The 19,758-nt window shown below is 43.5% G+C and overlaps 1 protein-coding gene across 2 annotated transcripts in view; it reads left to right on the forward strand.

The window, feature by feature from the left end:
- The first annotated feature begins 10,463 nt into the window (after window positions 1–10,463).
- LOC104522508 (rab GTPase-activating protein 1-like) overlaps window positions 10,464–19,758 on the forward strand; it is a 35,929-nt gene continuing 26,634 nt past the window's right edge. For both annotated transcript variants that reach the window (XM_010164825.2, XM_029084234.1), the window contains exon 1: window positions 10,464–10,574. In XM_010164825.2, coding sequence (XP_010163127.1) covers window positions 10,464–10,574 — 111 coding nt within the window. The remainder of the gene's footprint in view (window positions 10,575–19,758) is intronic.

Consider the following 19,758-nt stretch of genomic DNA (forward strand, 5'->3'; position numbering starts at 1 on the left):
TTTTCCAGTCTGGGCAATTCTGTGGTTCTGTATCTGGAGAAGAAACAAATGGTGTGGCATTCCGAGAGACAACCATGATATGGCAGAGAAAGGTGATCAGATCCTTCACTGCCTTCAAAGAGTATATTAGTTTTAAAGAGTAATTAGAAACTAAGTTACTCTCCCACAAATGCAGCAGATAAGAACATCTGTAACCTTTCAAACCATTCCATAGATCACCGATTGTTGTAGGCAAAAGAACAAACTCCTGGGGTTTATTCTTACAGTTCCACATGAGTGAAAAATGAAAACACTGATTTATCCCCTGTTCATTTGAACTGTAAACACAGAGCTGGAATTTGGGAGATGCTATCCTATCGGAATAGCAATGGATGATGGGCTGAAACTGCTGCCTTATCATTCATAACCAACATCCAAACTGAGGGAAGCAAAAGAATGGGACCTCTTAGTTTTTCATGTTTTTATAACCAGCTTTCCCATTTTTTTTAGCATGCTTTTTCTGTTTTGCTTAGGGGATTGGCTTTCCAAAATAATGGAAAATAAAGTGAAAATAATGATGTTCATCATATAAAAATTATGATTTGGAAATACATTGAGGAATTTTATGGTAGAAATCTCTTCTTTAAAACTTCTTTTTGCAAATCATCCTAAATTTTATTGCATCCTCTGTTTTGCTTTGTTTGCTATTTTGGGGTGTGGGGTTTTTTTTCTTCAAATCAAGCAAAAATTCTCTCTCATTCATTCCAGGCACTTCCCTTGTAGAAGGAATTTTGCTTAAGCGCTTCCCCTGTATAAAAAACATGTTAAAAATCAAGAACATATGAGAAGTTATGGCTCAATTTCCTCTCTAAATATGGCCCAGGAGCACTGGGAGGGAGGGAGTGAGCTTCCAAGGGAGCGCAGCCCTTCTATGCATGGCACAAATACTGTCCCCAGCTTGAGCACTCCATTGTGCCCAGCCTGAGCACATGGACACCAGGAGAAAATGTTCTCCTGCCCTGTGGACATCTGTGCTAAGCTGGACCAATTCCTGATTATTATGGGGGTTTTTTTTTAGAGAGTGTCTCATTTTTTTTAGTTTCATAGACATAATGGCAGCAGTAATACAAGACCTGTAATCCAGATTTTAAATAAAAGACAAACTTGAAATAAGACAAATGGGGAGGGTAGAAGATTATGTGGAAATACCTCGGGTCTCAAGAAATACCTCTTTATCACATAGAGAGCTCCTTGATAACTTGTGTAAGAAGCTGCCTTCTCTCCCCTTCCCTACATACCATTTGGGCTCTTAAAATCAGCTTACTAGCAGACAAATGAAGACAGGTTAATCTTTAAATCATATGTAAATACAGAAGCTTTTCTCACTGTGGTATACTGAAGCCTTAAACGTGGATGCAGATTTTCACAGTAGGGGACTAGATCAGCACATTTAAGCACTGAAATAGTTTGTCTCCCAAATCATCTTCTGAGAAGAGAATTTCCCTCTCCCTGCGCTGTGTGGCGATGAATAGGGATTTAGCAGCAAAGGATTGTGTGAAGCTTAGATGGTGGTGCTGCTGGAAGTCTCATACAGCTGATCAGCTTGCACAGTCCTGAGCTTCTTTCCTCCTCTGGAGCTGACATGTGGAAATTCCAGGGGAATTTGTCTGGGGAAGCACTGAGACTTAGCTGCCTCCCATCTTTCCCAGGATCTCCTGTCAAATGCTTGCTGTATCAGATCTCCATTAATCATCTTTGGTATAAATATACACTAGCAAGTGCTGTTTTCTGGAAGTTTTTTTTTGTCTGCGTTCAATCTTTTGACCTCCAGGTTAATGTTTTCATTTTTAACTCCAGTACTGTGGGACACACTGCTCTCCTGGAAGATATCAGTAGTTTGTACTTTTAATGTATAATGCATGAAAAAATCTCATTTCAGAGTCTTCAAGCATGCCTCAGTCTAGACTGCGTCTCACAATCAAACTATCTGACTTCTGTACCTCAACCGCTGAGATACTTGGACCAGTCTGTCTGGTTTAGTCCAGTTCAGCTGGCACCATGTGCCAGTTCCTGCTCACCCGCATCATTTCAGTCTTAATTAGTCTTTATCTCATCTTCCAAGCAATCATACTATGGATCTGGTTTTTGTTTTGGGAATATGCCATTACCGTCGTACTGTTGACATGTAGAAACATCTCACCTTTTCCATGAGGACCATCCTGTCAGGGGGCCCATGTGGAAGATGTGGCCACAGACCTTTCTGGGGCTTTGCCGTGCTGCTCCAGGGGTACCAGCACGGCAGCTCCTGCCTCATCCTTGCACAGCAGAGTGTATTGTGGTGGGTTTGTACCTGGCCAGCTCCTATGCGTTTGATGGATAGAAGATGTGCTGTGGTCCTGCCTGTTTCTTTCTTTCTTTCTTTCTTTCTTTTTCTTTAACCATAGGAATTTCTCAGTGTCTGGCTCTCCAGCCTTTAGTCGTTCTTTTTTTCTTGTCCCAGGCTAAAGGTCAGGTGCAAAGTGACCGTCTTTAGTAAAGATACTAAAATCTGATGTGATCCTGAGTGCTTCAGACAGGTCATCCAGGTAAACATGTCACTGTGCTCTTCGGCAGGGTCTGACATCCCTGAGATAGTTCCTAAGGCATTTAACAGCACTCTGGAGAAAACTTGACAGACATCATCGTAACAACAATAATAATAATAATACAACTTACAGTTGTGCATTCTTCATAAATTTTACCATTATTAATTTACCTCTGGGAGGTGGATAAGGACAGTTAACCCCTCTTTGGGGAAGGAAAAAAAAATATGGAGAGATGTATCTGCCTTGAGAAAGTGTCTGATGTGGGTTTAGAATGAGAAGCCCGAGTCCTGGGCACCAGTGTGAGTGTCTTCATGTGACAGAAGTCACTCCTTAATGTGCTCCTTGACCATAGAATCATTTTGATTGGAAAAGACCTTTTAAGATCATAATTAATATCTTGTTTGCTGATCATCTGCTCTAAACGAAAAGCCAGTAGCCCATGGGTGAAGGTAGCAATGCAGATATATACTTGCTGTATAGTTGTTGTCTGTATGGAGTCTGAACTAGCTGTTTTATTCTGATGAAGCTTTTGCTTGATAAAATTTGGCTCTGCTTGCATTAGCTTGTGGATTATTTGGGTGAAATCCCTAAATCAAGCTATACTGAAATCAAGCCAGAAATCCATATAACTAATAAGAAGTGCAAAGCACTCCTATACAACTGCTGTGCTAATTTTCTTGGAAAATAAGCTTGACTCCATTTTTTTTTTCTTGTCAATACCAGTTAAAGTGATAAACGTAACCAGTTTAAAATGCACTTCACAGGTAGTGTGGGTTAGGATCAGTTTATTCTGAAATTTAGCTCTCAATGGCATTTGCATGGTTTAAATGCCATACAGCCATTAGTCAGTTGTTGGATTAATAGCTCCAGGGAATATATATCAGGGACATTTACAATGGCAAACAGATTGTTAATGGAGGGACCTCTCTGTATGGGTTGGAGTTGGAGGGCACAGATTCAGGAGAGGCTGGCCATGGCCCCAGGGTGGGTGTGGGAGGGTCCCTGCTATAGAATTGCCACCACTTTGCTGGGTTGGAGTGTTGAATTATTTATGGGTGTCTACTGTCACTGAACTGGGAGGAGATTAAAAATGGATCCCTGAAGAGAAAGGATGAGAGAAGGCTCTGGAGGGGAACCTTGTAGCAGCCTTCCAGTGCCTGAAAGGTGCCTGTAAGAAAGCTGGGGAAGAACTGTTCACAAGGGCAGGGAGCAACAGGACGAAGGGTGATGGTTTTAAACTAGAAAAGGGTCGATTTAGGTTGGATATTTGGAAAAAGTTCTTCAATATGAGGGTGGTGGATCATTGAAACAGGTTGCCCAGAGAGGTAGTGGAGGCCCCATCCCTGGAGATATTCAAGGTCAGGTTGGACAGGGCTCTGAGCAACCTGCTCTAGTGAAGATGTCCCTGCTGATGGCAGGGGGGTTGGACTAGGTGACCTTTGAGGGTCCCTTCCAACCCAAACCATTCCATGATTCTGTGAAACATGAAGCAGGTGGCAGAAGCCTGCTACTTTTCAGGAAAATATGCTCTAAGTCAGCTGAGGAATTTCTGCCTTTTCCTTCCGAATGGTTTCTGTAGGGCAGTCTACCGTGCAAACTGGCGTGGCCCTGCTCAGAGTATGTTAGGCTGGAGTACTCATGTCATGGAGCTCACCAGTACCACCCCTTGCCTTTGCAAAGAGGGAAAAAAATCCCCTGTTTTGCTAGAAGAAAAGGCTGGGTAAGGAAAAAACCAGCCCAGCTCTGTTTTAAACATCAGTCAGTTATATTGGGTTCTACATACAAAGCATGCCCCAAATATGCTGTTAAATCTTATCTTTTTGACAGGCAAAGGCTAGGATTTCCAAAATCTCTCAGTAAGATTCAATATTCCTTTTATTTGGTAGCAATCCTGGCTCAGGGGGGTGTCTGGCTGTTTCCTTGTTCCTCTGCCCCGCTGCCTCCATCCCTCGTCACACCACAGCTCTTTGTGGGACCAGGCGATAAACCGCCCCGGGGGGTTTGTGGACTTGGGAGCCCTGGGCTGCCTTTGCCTCAGGAAAAACACAAACAGGCAAAAAGCATTCCCAGCTCTAATGCAAATCCTTGGCAGAGAAAAAAGAAGTTCGCAAAGTGAAATATTTCTGCCAGACAGTTGGTTTCTGAAGGGAACTCAGCTGAAAAGAGGAACTAACTTCTAGTGCCCTTAGAAAGTGATAGTGGCAGTATGGAAATGTGAAAACATAAATGAAAAATGTGAATTTAATTAATTAAAAATCAAAAGAGAGTCATGAGTTAATTTAAAAAGCTGCAACATAATGTGGAAGGGACTGAGCTGAATAATAATGAGTATGTACCTGTAGGCTGGCATCCCAGCTATGCTGCTGCTTAATCTTTTTCAGGTTCCTATGGTTTGTAGAAATCAAAATGGGCGGATTTGGTTTAGGCAGCTTCATGCCCTTGTTTAGCTGTAGTTTCAATGTCAAACCTGAAATGAAGGGCTAACTTGCCGCAAACCCTTTAAAATTTAAAACCCTTTAAAAGACCGTTCCTTTGAGAAGGAGAACAAATACCTAGAACAGAATTAATTGAGGATATACTTTTAAAAATACAAGGAGTGACCTCCAGCAGGTTGGGGAGCTGTTGGCTGGGCTGGCCTGCTCTTCTACCCTGTGTAGTTTTAGAGGTCAGGCTAATAAATAGCTTGAATTCTTTTCCTGAGCTTTTAAGATCATCTAGGAGCTGTGTGGGAGAAAATCCTCACGCAGCAGTTGTTGCATGGAGCAGAACTGGCCCTTTGTGTGGCACACAGGTGACTGGGGAGGGCTGTGAGAGGGGAATTGGAATGTTTTCTGCTACGTTCAGTTTAATCCCGAAAGAAGCACTGAACACACTTGTCAGGGTTCCTCCTGCTTTGCGGTGACTTTGCTGTCCGTGCTTTCCCATAAACCTGAAGGAGACCAGGGCAATAGTCCTGCCCTCCTCTTTTATTCCTGCTTGCAGTAAATAATTCAAGAGGCAGAGCCAGCAACATCAAATGAAGACTCTGAAGTCCTCAGCTTTTCCCTGAGGTGGGCCATGCATTTCCATTGTGGGGGAGCACACGCCAGCATCACCGGTTTGTCAGGAACGCCTCTGCCTCAGCAGTTTTGGGGAGGGACTTTTTATAAGGGCAGTTAATGACAGAACAAGGGAAAATGGCTTTAAACTGGCAGAGGGGAGATGGAGATGAGATGTGAAGAAGAAATTCTTTGCTGTGAGGGTGGTGAGACACTGGCCCAGGTTGGCCAGAGAAGCTGTGGCTGCTCCTCCCTGGAAGTGTTGAAGGCCAGGTTGGATGAGGCTTTGAGCAACCTGGTCTAGTGGAAGGTGTCCCTGCTGATGGCAGGGGGGTTGGAACTGGATGAGCTTTAAGGTCCCTTCCAACCCAAACCAGTCTGTGAGTCTCTGATTCTATCCCAGCCACGCTGATCTCTGCCGCCGCTGGGAGAGGAGCCTTGGCTGTCTCCAGCAGCGTGGCTTTGCTGGCTTTAGGCTGCAAAAGTGAGTTTACAATCTTGCCTGCGTTCAGATCAGGAGGATGTGGCGTATCTGCAGATTGGGAGGATTTATCCGTGTAAGTACATGTGCTAAAGCATATCCAGCCCAGATTTTTCCACACATTTGGAGGATTATTTTAGGAGAAACACAGGTGCATACACCCACTTCTTTGGGGGAAAAAAAACCTGGGCATGTTAATTGACATTTTAAATAATAAAAATAAAACTTGGAGAAGCAGTTGTTGAACTATAGATCAGTCTGAGCCTGGCAACTGCTTTTCTGGAATGCTATGGGGCATTCCAAAAAGCGCTGGCTTAGCTTTCATGCTCACCTTGAATCCAGGAACACGTCTGAAGTTATTTATCTTCTGGTGTCTGAAACTGGAACAGAGGTGTCAATAAAATTTTAGCCTTCCCGAAGGCTGCACCAGCACAGCAGTGAATGTTTTACTCCTGAATTTCCTGGGATAACCACACACGCGTGGGACGGGCAGCCAAGGGTTCGGCACAGCACGGCAACTTCCCGAGGGCAGCAAGGACATCTGCAGGGACTTCAGGTGGCTCTGCAGGTGACTGAGCGTGTGAACAGCAGATCTGGGCTATCTGCTGTTCTCCAATGGTCAGCAAGTCCATTGCAGGTGAGAGAAGGGAACTGTGCTTTGGGATTCACAGCATTTGACTTGTAACCAAGTGGGTTTCACTCACTGGTTGTGTTCAGATTGGTTGTTACAGGTCATCAGCGAGTGAGGGAATTGTGAAAAGAGTGTGACACTACTGTTGTTCATTCCCATTTGGGGAAAAAAAGATCTGTAAACTTATCTTGAAGGCTGCCAAATGCCATTCCAAGCGCTCTGAAAGGAGTTTGGTGTTTCCTTATCTGAAGGCTGCTGTGATCTTCCCAGATTCATCAATACAGGAAAAGCAAATTGCAGAGAACGCCCGGTGTGTTTCAGAAGCAGGGTGGCAGGAAGGGAGCGCTCAGCAAGGAGCTGCACATACCTCACATACGTAAGGCTGTGCCGTCTATCAGAAGATCCTATCCCCGTCAGATAGCAGCAGCAAGACATTCCTGGGGGTGGAGTGAGAGTGAATTTATCTCGGGAGTGAGCAGGATTTTGCTTTGCTAAGCTCGCTGGTTTGCTCAATTCAGGAATTTTCCATTCACGTCTATGATCTCCTGAGGTCCCTTCCAACCCTGACCATTCTGTGATTCTGTGATCCACCAGCATATAAACCCCAACAACTGTAATTAGGGCTACTTACTTTAATTAGTTAACAGTTTTCTGCAGCTCACCTGTCCTTCTGCTGGCTCTCTTCTGTCGTCCTGACTGCTTGGTTGAACCACTTCTCCCAAAATTCCTGCTTTGGAGGTAGGTGGTGGAGGGGACTGCGTTCCTCTGCCTCGAGGAGGGCTGCTGCCAGGTAGACGTGGTGTTCTACAGGGGAAGCGCTGTTTGCTTTAAAGAAATATGAAGCTGCACTGTGTGGTTTTTATTGTCTTTTGATAGATTATTCATCACTTCAGCACTCGGCAAGCCTAGCTGAGGGGAAAGCTCTGTATTGAAGTTCTGGGAGGAGTGTGTAGTGTGGCCTGAGGAGGTGGTCAGGGGCATCTCAGCTTGCCTTTTCCTCTCCAGTTCCTCTGGTGTGAGCGTGCCACGACTGTGGCTCAGTGGGTAGATTTGCTTCAGTCAGTTTAATTCAAAAGATTGCATTTAACTGGCTTGGTACTTATAATTTCATGCAGTGATGTGGAGTATAGCACAGCCTGTTAACGGATGTCAAATGCAGGTTTGTAGGGATTTGTGGGCAGCTCAGCTCCATTAGCTTGAAATAACAGCTGAAAAACATCCTTTTTAAAGTAAAGATATGCACTAGCCAATATCAAAAATCAGTTGTTCTTGTAATTGCTAGTTAGAACATGCCAAAATTACAAGCCCTCTGTTGAGAATAGATACAGGAGAAATTATTTGGCTAATAATACAATAGTGACATATAGACTTAGTTCTGTTAAATCATCGTAACCCTTCTGTTTAAGATGAAAAACAACAAAAAATAAAAGGAATATAGGTTCTGGTCCATAATTCCTTATAAATAGAAATGCCTGTTGGCTAAATCAGGGGAGGGATTGGAGTAGCTGCAGCTGCGGAGTACATCTGATAATTTGCATTCTCCACCTCCTGCCCTTATTGCAGAATTAAATTGGGTTCTCATTAACATGGGAATGTTTGTTGTTCCACCGCCTGCTCTCTCTCCCCTGCACCTACATGACTGTTGCGATGTAATGCCAGTCCCTGTTGGGAGCCTCCGGAGCGGAGCGGGTGCCAGCGGGGCGGGAGGAGTTGTGGGAAGGGACTTGATTTACCTCTGACAACAGGTGCCTTTGTCAGCACACCTCACCTCGGAGGAGCTGAGGAGGAACCACTCTCAACCTGCCGCTTCCAACTTTTGCTACCAGAAAAAAAATTCCCCACCCCAGAAGGCAGTGAAAGCGAAGAGGAAGCGGTCATTCAAAGCGCTTGGGAAAACCTCAGCAGGATTTAGCGTAGCAGGTAGGACTTTTGTCTAGGTGACACGGAGAGGTGATCTCCTGATCAGGATCAGAATCTGTGGGAATTAATTGGAAAAAAATCTGCAAGAAGAAAAATTTTAAAAATGCACTATAGGTGCATTTCAAGGAAAAAATACCTTTCCTCCTCCTGCAAGGGTTAAAGCACGATCAGAATCTGCTTTAGTCTCAAGGATTTAACCTCAAGTGCTGCATTTTTTTGTTTGCTATAAGCCTATTAGAACTCTGTTTCCTAGCAATAACATGTAATTTCCCCCCCCCCTATATAAGTGAAAGAGATGTTGGGTTTTTAATCCTGTACACTACAGCCCTTGCTCGAGTTTCCTATTCAAATGCAAATAGCACCTGGTGCTATTTAGATAGGCGTGTAATCTTTGATAAAGATACTTCAGGAACAGGGAAAAGAGAAAAGCAAGGTGGGTCTGACCCTGTTTATTCTGGGAAGTGAGAGCGTGACCATATGCTACTGGCAACCTGAACTGGAAACTCCTACCAGATTTGCTGCATCCAGCACATCCTGTCTTTGGAGACAAATGCGGAGCTGAAATGAGTTCAGTTTCTTGAGCAGGTATGAAAAGGCTTCCAGAGAAGAAAAAAGTGTAGTGGATGAATCTAAGCAGAAGTGCTAATTTGGAGTTTTGACTTGCCTGAGTCTCCTGAAAGGAGTTTCTTTTTGGGATATTTTGTTTCTTTCTTCAAATCACTTATTATTTTTCTAGATTTTCATTTGTAGTTTTGAGAATATTGATTTTTAAGGATTTTTTCCAAATTTTTTCCTTGCGCTGTTTTTCCTCTGTGTCAGATAGAAGTTATGATAAATGAATGGAAAGTCAGGAGCAATTTGGAAGGTAGCTACACTGCTTAGGACTCAAAGACAAGAGCTACCATATCACTTTTTGATTAAAAGCAAACCAGACCCAGAATCAGGTTAAAAACCTTCTCCTGTGGAACATTTTGATTGCATAAATTGGTTTTATTTCACTTGTGGAGGTGTGAGTTTATTCAAGAAAGAGCTTACAGCCTTCATTGCGTTTTGCATGTCTGTTTTACCCTGCCTTACAAATGGCAACTGAAGGACTCTTTTTGGAGGGTTGTGACTTGATGACATCATCTTCCTGCTAAAAATCAAAGTATCTACGTGGCACAAAATGCAATTCAGATCTGTGTAAAAGCGGATGTTTATCAAGAGTTTAAAAGAGAGATTTAGAAATTTGTGGAAAATTCCAAGGAATATCTGAAAGAAATCATTATTACAGCGGTCTCTGTGAATTTACAGATAAGCCAAAAGAAGCAATTCACTGGAAAGCGAGACTCTGCTAACAAGGATATCAGTTGTCCATGGGAGAAAACTGGAGATAAAGAATAAACAATCTCTACAAAGTTGGAGAAGAACAGAAATGATTCCAGTCCTGCTGTCACGCACTGGCGGATCTTTCCTTGCTTAACAGTAATCTGGTTTGGCTACTGCTTTTTCATCTTCAGCCTCACACTGGAATTACAGCTACTTCTACAACTGTAGAACTTGTACAACTACAACTTCTCCAGCTTTCACCAAACTTCAGCAAATGCCTTTTGCAGGTCGGGTGTTGGGAGCGTGAGCAGGTGTTTTGTGTGTGCTTCCCGTGACGATAAAAGGCACCCTCGAGAGGAAAACCCACACGGGAGGTGATTTGCTGGGTCATATTTTCTCTCGTGACACTCCTTCCTCATTAGCTTCTTCAGGTGGGTGTGAACAACTGACACGGAACTGAGCCAAGGTTCAGCCTTGGATTGGCAAACCGCTCCGGCCACTAACGGCAGCTTGCCAGCAAAATGATGGAAGAAGTCTCCATAATGGTGGCTTACGATGCCCATGTTTTTAGCCAGCTCTACGATGAAGACTTTCTGGCCAATCTGGTGGCAGTCAGCAAACCCAAATCTGTGGTAGGTGTTACTATTGCTCCTTTGCCAATCACGCTTAGGTTCTATTCTTTCCAGTAGTTAAGTCCTTCTGAAAGCTATCTATTATTTATTTTCTCCTTTTATTACTTTTTTCCAGAAATTTGTTTTTATGGATCAACAAAATTAAAATAACATTTTATTTCAGAAGAGATAAGATTATTAAAATGCTGTCTTTCCGTGCTACTAAGTTTAGAAGAAGGTGATTTGCTCAGTAGGGTAATAGTTAAAATGATATTTATTAAATAATATTGAAATAACTGAAATAATAGTTAAACTGGAAAATGACATTAAATGATATAAACAGTTTCTGTGGGTTAGTGTGTCAGTTAAAGATTCAGGCCAGATGCTCAGTGTACGCCCAGGGTCTGGGGTGTGGGTCACTGTCATCCCTGCATCTAGGAGAATCTATCCCTTGTGTGGAAACGGTGATTTAACAGCTTTACACGCTCTTTTGAAATCAGCTAAGTATCTGTAAAACCTTTTTAGTTAAACTACCACTTCCTTTTCGTATAAATAGTGTGTATATTTATGTAAATGGCGTGTATAGTGTCTGCATCGTCCTCCCTCATGGAGATCCCAGCTCTTGGAGGGAGCTGCACTGAGGGCACTCGTTTTGACTCTGAAGTTTGGTGCCAAAATTCATCTTTGGTCTCAAATTCTACAAACGGGCCCATGTTGAGTCAATCTGCCTAGAATCCGTCTTTGAAAATCAAAATGCATGTGTGGGTATTGAGCTTAACTTCAAAAGCAAATACAGTTAGAATTTCAGTCTCAATGCAAATCAAGCTAGTAATTTAGCAATCCAATTAAGCATTTGTGTTTGCAGGTTTTGGTCTGTGTGTGTGTTTGTATCCAGGCAGCTCACTAAGCTGTGACAAAAGGAGGTGTTCTCAGAAGAGGAAAAATTTGCTTTATTGCTGTCTTGTGTAAAACCTCTCTAAGCCTGTTTCCCGCTTGGGTTTTTCTCCCTGTCCATGCTCAGGAAACCTCAGGTGCACGAACTCGTCTCCTGCATCTCCCATAGACCTCTGGATCTAAACTAGAGTTCTACCTGGTCCCTTTTGTTCTGATGCCTTTTTCTATCTCTGGCCTCCTCTAGGCTAGAATGCACAAGGTCCGTTAGAATAATTAGATAATAAATCTGGTACAGACAAAACTGTCTCCTTTAACATGACCTGGCTGGAGGCTGGGCTCCAAGTAGGGTTTAACTTAACCAGTGTATTAGGAGTTGCCTACCTTTCCCATACTGGATATTTTTAACTATGTGATACGCCTTAGTTCCTTGTCCAGCCATAACCTTTCCTCTTTTCCTGCCTCAGCCGATTGCTCTGGCAGCATTTATTGTTTTGCCTGGAAGCCCAGAGCAAACACGTTCCTTCAGACAGGTACCCGTGTTGCGATAGGTTCAACGGGAGAAGGTCCCTGCTGGCAGGCTCTGGGAGAGACCCTTCTGGCGAGTTTCTCTGAGCAAAATGATGGTGACAGTGGTGTTTCCTGGTTGCCTCCTGTCCTGAAGTGTTGCGTGCTCTAGAGCCAGTACTGCAGTTGCTTAAATGAAAATCCTAGTGGTAAGAAAACATTTCATGGATGGCTCACCCTATAATTTACATCTTTGAAAAGTGCTGCTTGACCGGGCTCAGTGGTAGACTCTTCAGCTTTGTATGGCTTCGGGGCAGAAGTAACAAACACTGTGTTATGTGTCTCTAGATTCCTCCGGATTGGCTGTGAGTGACTGGAGGGAGAGTAGCTGGTGTCGAGAGCACCACGTTACAGCTCCAGCTGATTTCTGCCGCTCTGAAAATGTGATTAGCTAATTATTATTTTTTTTTAATAATTGTCTATGAAGTAACTACCTATCTTAGTTAACAAAGATGCTGACATGAAACAACTGCGGGAGTGGAAAGTATCATTATTTCTATTTCTTATAAGATCTGAATGATTAGTGTAAGTACACTACACTTCCTCTCACTCCAAGAAGGACATGGAGGTGCTGGAGCCTGTCCAGAGAAGGGCAACGGAGCTGGGGAAGGGTCTGGAGCACAAGTGTGCTGAGTTCCCTTGTGGCTGAGGGAACTGGGGGGGTTGAGCGTGGAGAAAAGGAGGCTGAGGGGAGACCTTCTGGTTCTGTCCAAGTCCCTTGGAGGAGGGTGGAGAGAGGTGGGGGTGGGTCTGTTCAACCAAGGACCAAGGGACAGGACAAGAGGAAATGGGCTCCAGTTGTGGCCAGGGCAGTTGAGATGGGATGTGAGGAAGAATTTCTTTGCTGGAAGGGATCTGAGGCATTGGAAGGGGTTGCCCAGGGCAGTGGTGGAGTCCCCATCCCTGGAGGGATTTAAAAGACGCATAGATGTGGTGCTTAAGGGTGGGCTTAGGTAGGCACAGTGGTGTTGGGTTGACAGTTGGACTTGATGATCTTAAGGTTTTTTCCCAACCTTAATGACTCTATGTGTTCTTATCAATTCTTTCCCTGAATAAGAGTATTCCTGTGTTTCAGTGCACTATGTGGTAGTAAATAAGTTAAGAAATGTGAGTTTTGCAAGATTTACATAGGAAGTACTTCACCACTCTTCTAAATGGTTTTTAAGTGTATTAACTAAGCAAATAATGGTGCAAACCACCTGAGGAGGTTTGAGATGAAGCTGGACAGCATTATGATAGGATTAGAGGGTGTGTGGGAGCCTGCACTACTGAGGGACGGGACCTGATGACTCAGAAAGTTTCTTTCAGTTCTCTGCTGCTGCGTTGAATCATGGGACAAGCTGCCAACTGGGATAAGTTGCAGCAAATCCTATTGACTCTGTCCTGGTCATTTTACCAGATTGCACGAGGTACATCCTGTACATAAAGTAACGTTCTGCAGGAAGAATTTGCAGACTTTTCATCTACTCTGAGAATTCATGTTAGTAGCACAGGTATTTTTGCAACCTGGGATTCATCAGTTTGTTTCCAAAATCCAGGTTTCATTTATTTTTAAAGGAGGTTAAAGCATGCTGCAGAGAAAAGGGGTTTTAAAAATGTTGTTTGAAAGGCTTTCATCCGGTTCCGCAGCTTGGATGGCAGGGTGGCTTTGTTCTAGTTCCAGAAATCTTGCGACTAGTAATTCATTCTAGTTCGTTTGGGTTGTGCAGTAGGTCAGGGCACACAGGAGTCTCTCTTGCAGAGAGGACAGAGCCACTGGTTATGACATGAAGTGGCCAAACCAGGGCCAGCTGGTCGCTGTGGCGGGGTAAGGCCAGCCCTGCCTAACCCTCTGTGTCCAGTGCCACACAGGTAATGAACTTTGTGAGGAAAATCTGAATTATCTGCTCTTGTCCAGGTCCTGTCAATTCTAATCGTATTTTTCAATGGAAAATGTGATTATTTTTTTCCAGTGGAAAGCATAGCGGTGTTTTTTGTAGCTTTTCTTTGATGCACGTAAATACCAGACAATTAAACAGGATGTAGATGATCTGAGATAAGGTTTTGTGAAATATTCTCCAAAGCGACACTGTACCATAGCGATCCTCCAACATATATTTTAACAAAATTAGTCATCTTGCAGTGTGACCATGACACACAGTTGTTTTGCTGTGTGGTCTTGCTTTCAGGATTTCAAGTTATTCTGAAACTAGACACGCAAAACAGCGTATAAAAGTGGACTGCTGTCTAGTTTGTGCAAGAATTGAGTAGCTTTACTCAAAGGAATTTCAATTATCAACTTATCTACAGAAAACTTGGACAACAGGGGTTATAAAAACGATAGACTAAGTGATATAATCCTCTTAACCCAGAGTTGAAGGACATTCTTCTGGAAAGCCCCATTGTATTTTTCATTTGCCTGCCTGCCCTGCTATGTTTAGTTCTCTGTTCAGGGGAATTATCAGCCACTGTGTAGGAGTAATTTGTGGTTACACGCCAGCAGACTCTGCCATCTTGATTTCTAGGCTCTCAATTTCTTACCAAAGCCAAACTGAGGAGGTTCAGATCAGATGGGTGAACTGCAAGGTGGGTGAAAAACTGAGTGGCCTGGCTAGGACACAGGACAGAGTGGTCAGTGGGTTGAAATCTAACTGGCATCTGGCTAAATGTTGGGTTTTGGGGTTGTTAGTGGGCTTAATACTGTTTAGGTCAGGCCTAGGCACCAGAAGAGGATGCACCCTGTTTTTCAGATGGCAGAAACTTGATTTTCAGGTGGCAAAAACTGGAGGGTAAGCGATGGACACATGGAGAGGCAGGTCTGCCGAGAGGAACCTCAGCAGAGGTGAGCTGAGAGGAACCTCCTGAGGTTCAGAAAATGCAAAACTCTGGGTTCCTCCCTGAGTAGGGATAACTCCATCATATGTGCAGGCTGGGGACCAAATGTCTGGAGAGCATCACTGCCAAAAGGGTGTTGGGAGTCGGGGTGGATGACAAGATGAGTGAGCAGCATGCCTGCAGTGAGGAAGGCTGGCTGTGCACGAGGTGGTGTTACCAAGAGCACAGCCAGCATGTCGGGTGAAATGGTTGTTCCCTTCCACATATCTCACATGCTGAATCCAGTCTTGAGCCCCCATGGAGAACAGGGATGAAAAGGGATGTTCACAGCCTAGAGCAAGCCCAGCTGAGGTCCACCGGGAAGGCAGGGGACCAACTGCACAGGGGAAGGATGAGAGGGTTGGGGCAGCGTAGTCTGAAGAAGAGAAAGCTCAGGGGGGATCTAATTGCAGTCTCCTGACACCTAAAAGAAGGTCCTCGAGAGGATGGAGCCAAACCCTGATTCTCAGAGGCACACAGTGACAAGAGAAGAAGGAACGGTCATGGTTTCAGCAAAGCAGATTCTGGCCCAGCATAAGGAAAGCAGTTCTGCCTGGGGCAGCCCTGGCATCTCCATCCTTGCAGACTTTCATGAGCAGCATGCTCTGGCTTGGAAGCTCTCCCTGCCTGAGCAGGACGTTGGTCTAGATGCCCACTGGAGAGCTCTTCCAATCTATTTTTTTTTTCCATGAGTCTCTAATTCTGCCTTGTGTGGAGTCTTGCAGTGAGGAGGAGCTGGCAGCATTTGTGCTTTTGAAGAGCATCTTTCCCTGGGTGGCATTACCGCTGGGCTGCTGCTGCTGTTGCTGCTGCCAAAAGAGGAATAAGGCCGTTGGGTGGTCGCTGTTAGGAGAACTGGCTCTTTCCAGCAGATAAAATCCTTATCTGTGCCCTTCCCTTTGCAAGAGAAGGATGGATGCTGCTCTTGGGATGTCTCTGGGAGCTGTCTGGCCTCCAGCCCTTCATCCTCTCTGCAGGAGCAGCCAGATTCTGCCCTGATGCTCTTACCTTGTCTTTGGAGCAGCAAAAATGTACTTGTATGTGTCTATAACAAGTAAAATAACAAATAACAAATTTTATTTGTTAAAGAGATGATGGAGAAAAAAAACCTCTGATAGTTCTTCTCTTTGCCTTCCCTTGATTGCTCAAGTCCCTTGTCTTTTGTGATTTCAGGACCCAGCCACACTTTCACTTATTTTGGGTGTTCTGCTCATATCTGTTTGTCCTTCTGGTTTGATGAGTTTTTCTGTGATTTCTTTGACCAATACAAATCTTCAATCTTCCAGAAAATCACGAGCCATGTTTAGATGGAGCAGTAAAAATAACAGGAAATAACCACCTAAATTTTTGTTTATAAAAACTCTACATTATTTTTATTCTGCTTTGAGGAGTCAGCCCCACAATGGTATCTATCTTCTTCCCCTGAAATTCATCGAGATTTTAAATCAGTGAAGGAACCTGCTCATACAGAGCCAATTAAATGGATCGTCGTATCAGGCTGTTAGTTTGGTTACTAACTTAGTTTAGATTGGAGAGTGTAATTGATGTATATGAAGATTAGTTTCTCAGTAAGACTTGGTTGACACCTTTGGATGTTAAAACTAAACACATCAAATGACATCTCTTCCTTCCTTGGATTTCCCGTATTTTAAAAACTCTATGAAATGCTCTTCTGGAAGGGCATCCAGCTCTCGTTTGAGTGTAAGAGGAGGTGGGAAAGGTACCATTTTCCGTGGTAATCTGTTAATCTCTCACTGTTCAAAATATGTTTCTCACTTCTCATTTAGATTCATCCTGGTTTCAGCTTCTCTTCTTGGATCTGACGTGTGGGTTTGTGCCAGAGCGTACAGCATTCTGTACCATCACTTACTTTATCCATATGAAGGTACTTCCATGTTGTGACCAACTCAGCTGTCTGTGCTTCTTGTACCAGCTGGGGAGTTTGAGCTGTTAAACCTCCTGCTGCGAGGCACTTGCACCCTGCACAAAACAGTTCCGGGGCTCTGCTCCACATCCGCTTCGGGTTTTTTTGTCCCCCAACTGCATCTCCCAGGTCTCAATGATGATCCAGGATTAAAACTTCCCTAGTCATCTCGCTTTTTCCTATCCTGTGCAGCCTGGAGCTCCTGCAATGTGTGGCCTCCTGAGCAGTGCCAATGTAGCTACTTGTGGGGCTGTATTAGGAATGGTACTGATACAATTAAAATAATAATTAAAAAAATTATTAAATTAGCATATTTTTGAAGGATTATTTTGGTCAGCTTGCTGTCGAGCAGTGAGGCGAGAGGGAGAAGGCTGTGGAGGATGAGCTCTATCTTGCCTAGCCGATGGCTGGCTGCTTTCACAGCATTTCCCTCCCATTCCCCCATCTCTCGTTCTTCTCAGAGAGCAGAGAAGCTCCCAAATGTTTGGAAAAGTCCAAATGGTGCTTTCTTGGGACTGATCCCACCTCTTCATGGGATTCAACCCCAGCTGGAGGTCTACTGCTCTATGTACAGTTGGTTTGGAGTCGGCACAAAGGTGTGTTTGGTTTGAGTAATTCCTGTTTCCAGGAGTTCAAATACATTTGTGCAATTTTAAGAGTTGTGTAGACATAGTGCTGAGGGACATGGGTTAGTCAGGGACTTGTCAGTGTTGGGTTCATGGTTGGACCTGATGAGCTTAAAGGGCTTTTCCAGTCTCGGCGATTCTGTGATTCTGGTCCTTCTTGTTCTTTACTGTTCTTTCTATCCATGCATCATCTGCAAATTTTATTAACAGGACTGTATTTTTCACTTCCAGGCCACTGTTGTAATGTTTGATAGTGCTGGTTCTTTTATGAGTCCCAGAAGGCACCCTTTAGGATGTCATTAACCCAAAATGAAAAATGTCATTGAATAATAATTCCCTTTGACAGTGGCTTTTTGACCCATTTCCTAAGCTTTTTAATCCATGCTTTATGGCTATCGGATACTCTTCTGGGTCGTTTGTTGGGTGTTTTTTTTTGTTGGTTTTTTTTTTTTAATAAATCTGTCATGTGGCAGTGAATCTGTTATAACTGTGAAGTTACTTCTATCAATCAAACCGTTAGATAAAGAATAAAATAGGATCTACAGCTGATAAAATCATGTTGGTGTGGAACCAGTTACCTTCCTACACTGGTTATCAGCTGGGTCCTTACCAGCTCTATAGAGCATTTGTGTGGGTTTCTGGGTTTCAGTTGACTGACCAAAGTCATCCACATGGTTTGGTTTGTGGTTCTTAAATATTGGTAATACAGGAATTACTTCTAGTCTAAGTGAGTCTCTGTTGCATTCAAGGATTAATTAAAAATGAACATTGGTGGATTGGAGAGGTCACCTGCTAGTTGTGTCTGTGCTTCTGCTCTGCGTAAAAACCTGCAGCCTGGTTTCCAACACAGCAGAGCTGTTTTCTGGACAACTCTGACTCATCTGAATCCTAATTATTTTTGAGCTCTAATTATTAATGCACATGAACAATGCTTAGGAATCTTCTTGTTTTCAGTATGCTCCAAGATCAAGTCCAGTCTAACAAAACTCAAGAAAAACCTTAAACTTTTTTTTCTTCTGTATTTAGTTTTAGTTATTGTTTTATTTGTCCCTAATTAATTACTTATATTGTTTTCTGTTTATTTTCCCTTTTCTTCACGTTTGGAAACCTTTCTTCTTGCTGCCTTTTTGTTGTCATGGCATCAGGAGGTAATTATTTAAGCAATGTCTCAAATAGACGTTTTATAAATAAGAACAGAACCTTTGTGATTAAACATTCAAAAGTGGGACATTTTAGTATTTTGGAGCTTAGAATCATAGAATCATAGAATGGTTTGGGTTGGAAGGGACCTTAAAGCTCATCCAGTTCCAACCCCCCTGCCAGCAGCAGGGACACCTTCCACTAGACCAGGTTGCTCAAAGCCTCATCCAACCTGGCCTTCAACACTTCCAGGGCGGGGGCATCCACAACTTCCTTGGGCAACCTGTTCCAGTGTCTGACCACCCTCACAGTGAAGAACTTCTTCCTAATATCTCATCTAAACCTCCCCTCTTTCAGCTTAAACCCATTTCCCCTTGTTTTGTGAAAAGCCCTTATGAAAAGTCCCTCCCCAGCTTTCTTGTAGCCCCTTCAGGTACTGGGAGGCCACTATAAGATCTCCTCGGAGCCTTCTCTTCTCCAGGCTGAACAGCCCCAACTCTCTCAGCTTCCTCATTTTCTTCTTAAAAAGAATTCCTGGAGAATTGGCACAAGTTTTTCTGGGTACTTGAGAAATTCTGCTTCTGTTCCTGTCATCGTTACAAGCCCATTTGAGAGAAGAAATCTGAAATAAATTTCTAGACATTATTGGTTCACTATGTCTTTAGTTTTAATGACTTGGAATGTGTTGCGTATGGTGTGAACCTTTGCAACTGAAGAGGGGCAGGTGATGAGTTCCTTTGTAAGGCCATATTTCAGCATTTAAATGCAGAAATGGTGAAATTAGAGTAAAGCAGCGTTTAACTTCTCTGCCCACAGGTGAGGTACGTCAGGTAAGACTGATAGAGCCACTTCACATCTGTTAGATACAGTAGTCATCATGTTCAGCTGAGAAAGTGAAGTGGGTCAAATGAAAGATTTGAAGCTCCTGAATTCTAAGCCTTCAGCTTTCTTACCTCACCTGTCTTTTCTTCTAGTTGACCATTCTATATAATACATGACACCTTAGTACAGCTGTATGCTGACCCCAGAGCATTGTGTGTAATCATGGCAAATGCAAGGTACTCGTGTTTATTGGTGTTCTGTCAGTGTCTCCATGATCAGTATCTTCATTGACTTAGAAAGAGGTGCTAAAACTAGATGAAAAGGCAGTTAATCTCTTTATAGAAGCCTAATTTCTTAATTACTACAAGATGGAATAGAAAGG

This window comes from Antrostomus carolinensis, unplaced genomic scaffold (assembly GCF_000700745.2).
Source record: "Antrostomus carolinensis isolate BGI_N321 unplaced genomic scaffold, ASM70074v2 scaffold36713, whole genome shotgun sequence".
NCBI lineage: Eukaryota > Metazoa > Chordata > Aves > Caprimulgiformes > Caprimulgidae > Antrostomus > Antrostomus carolinensis.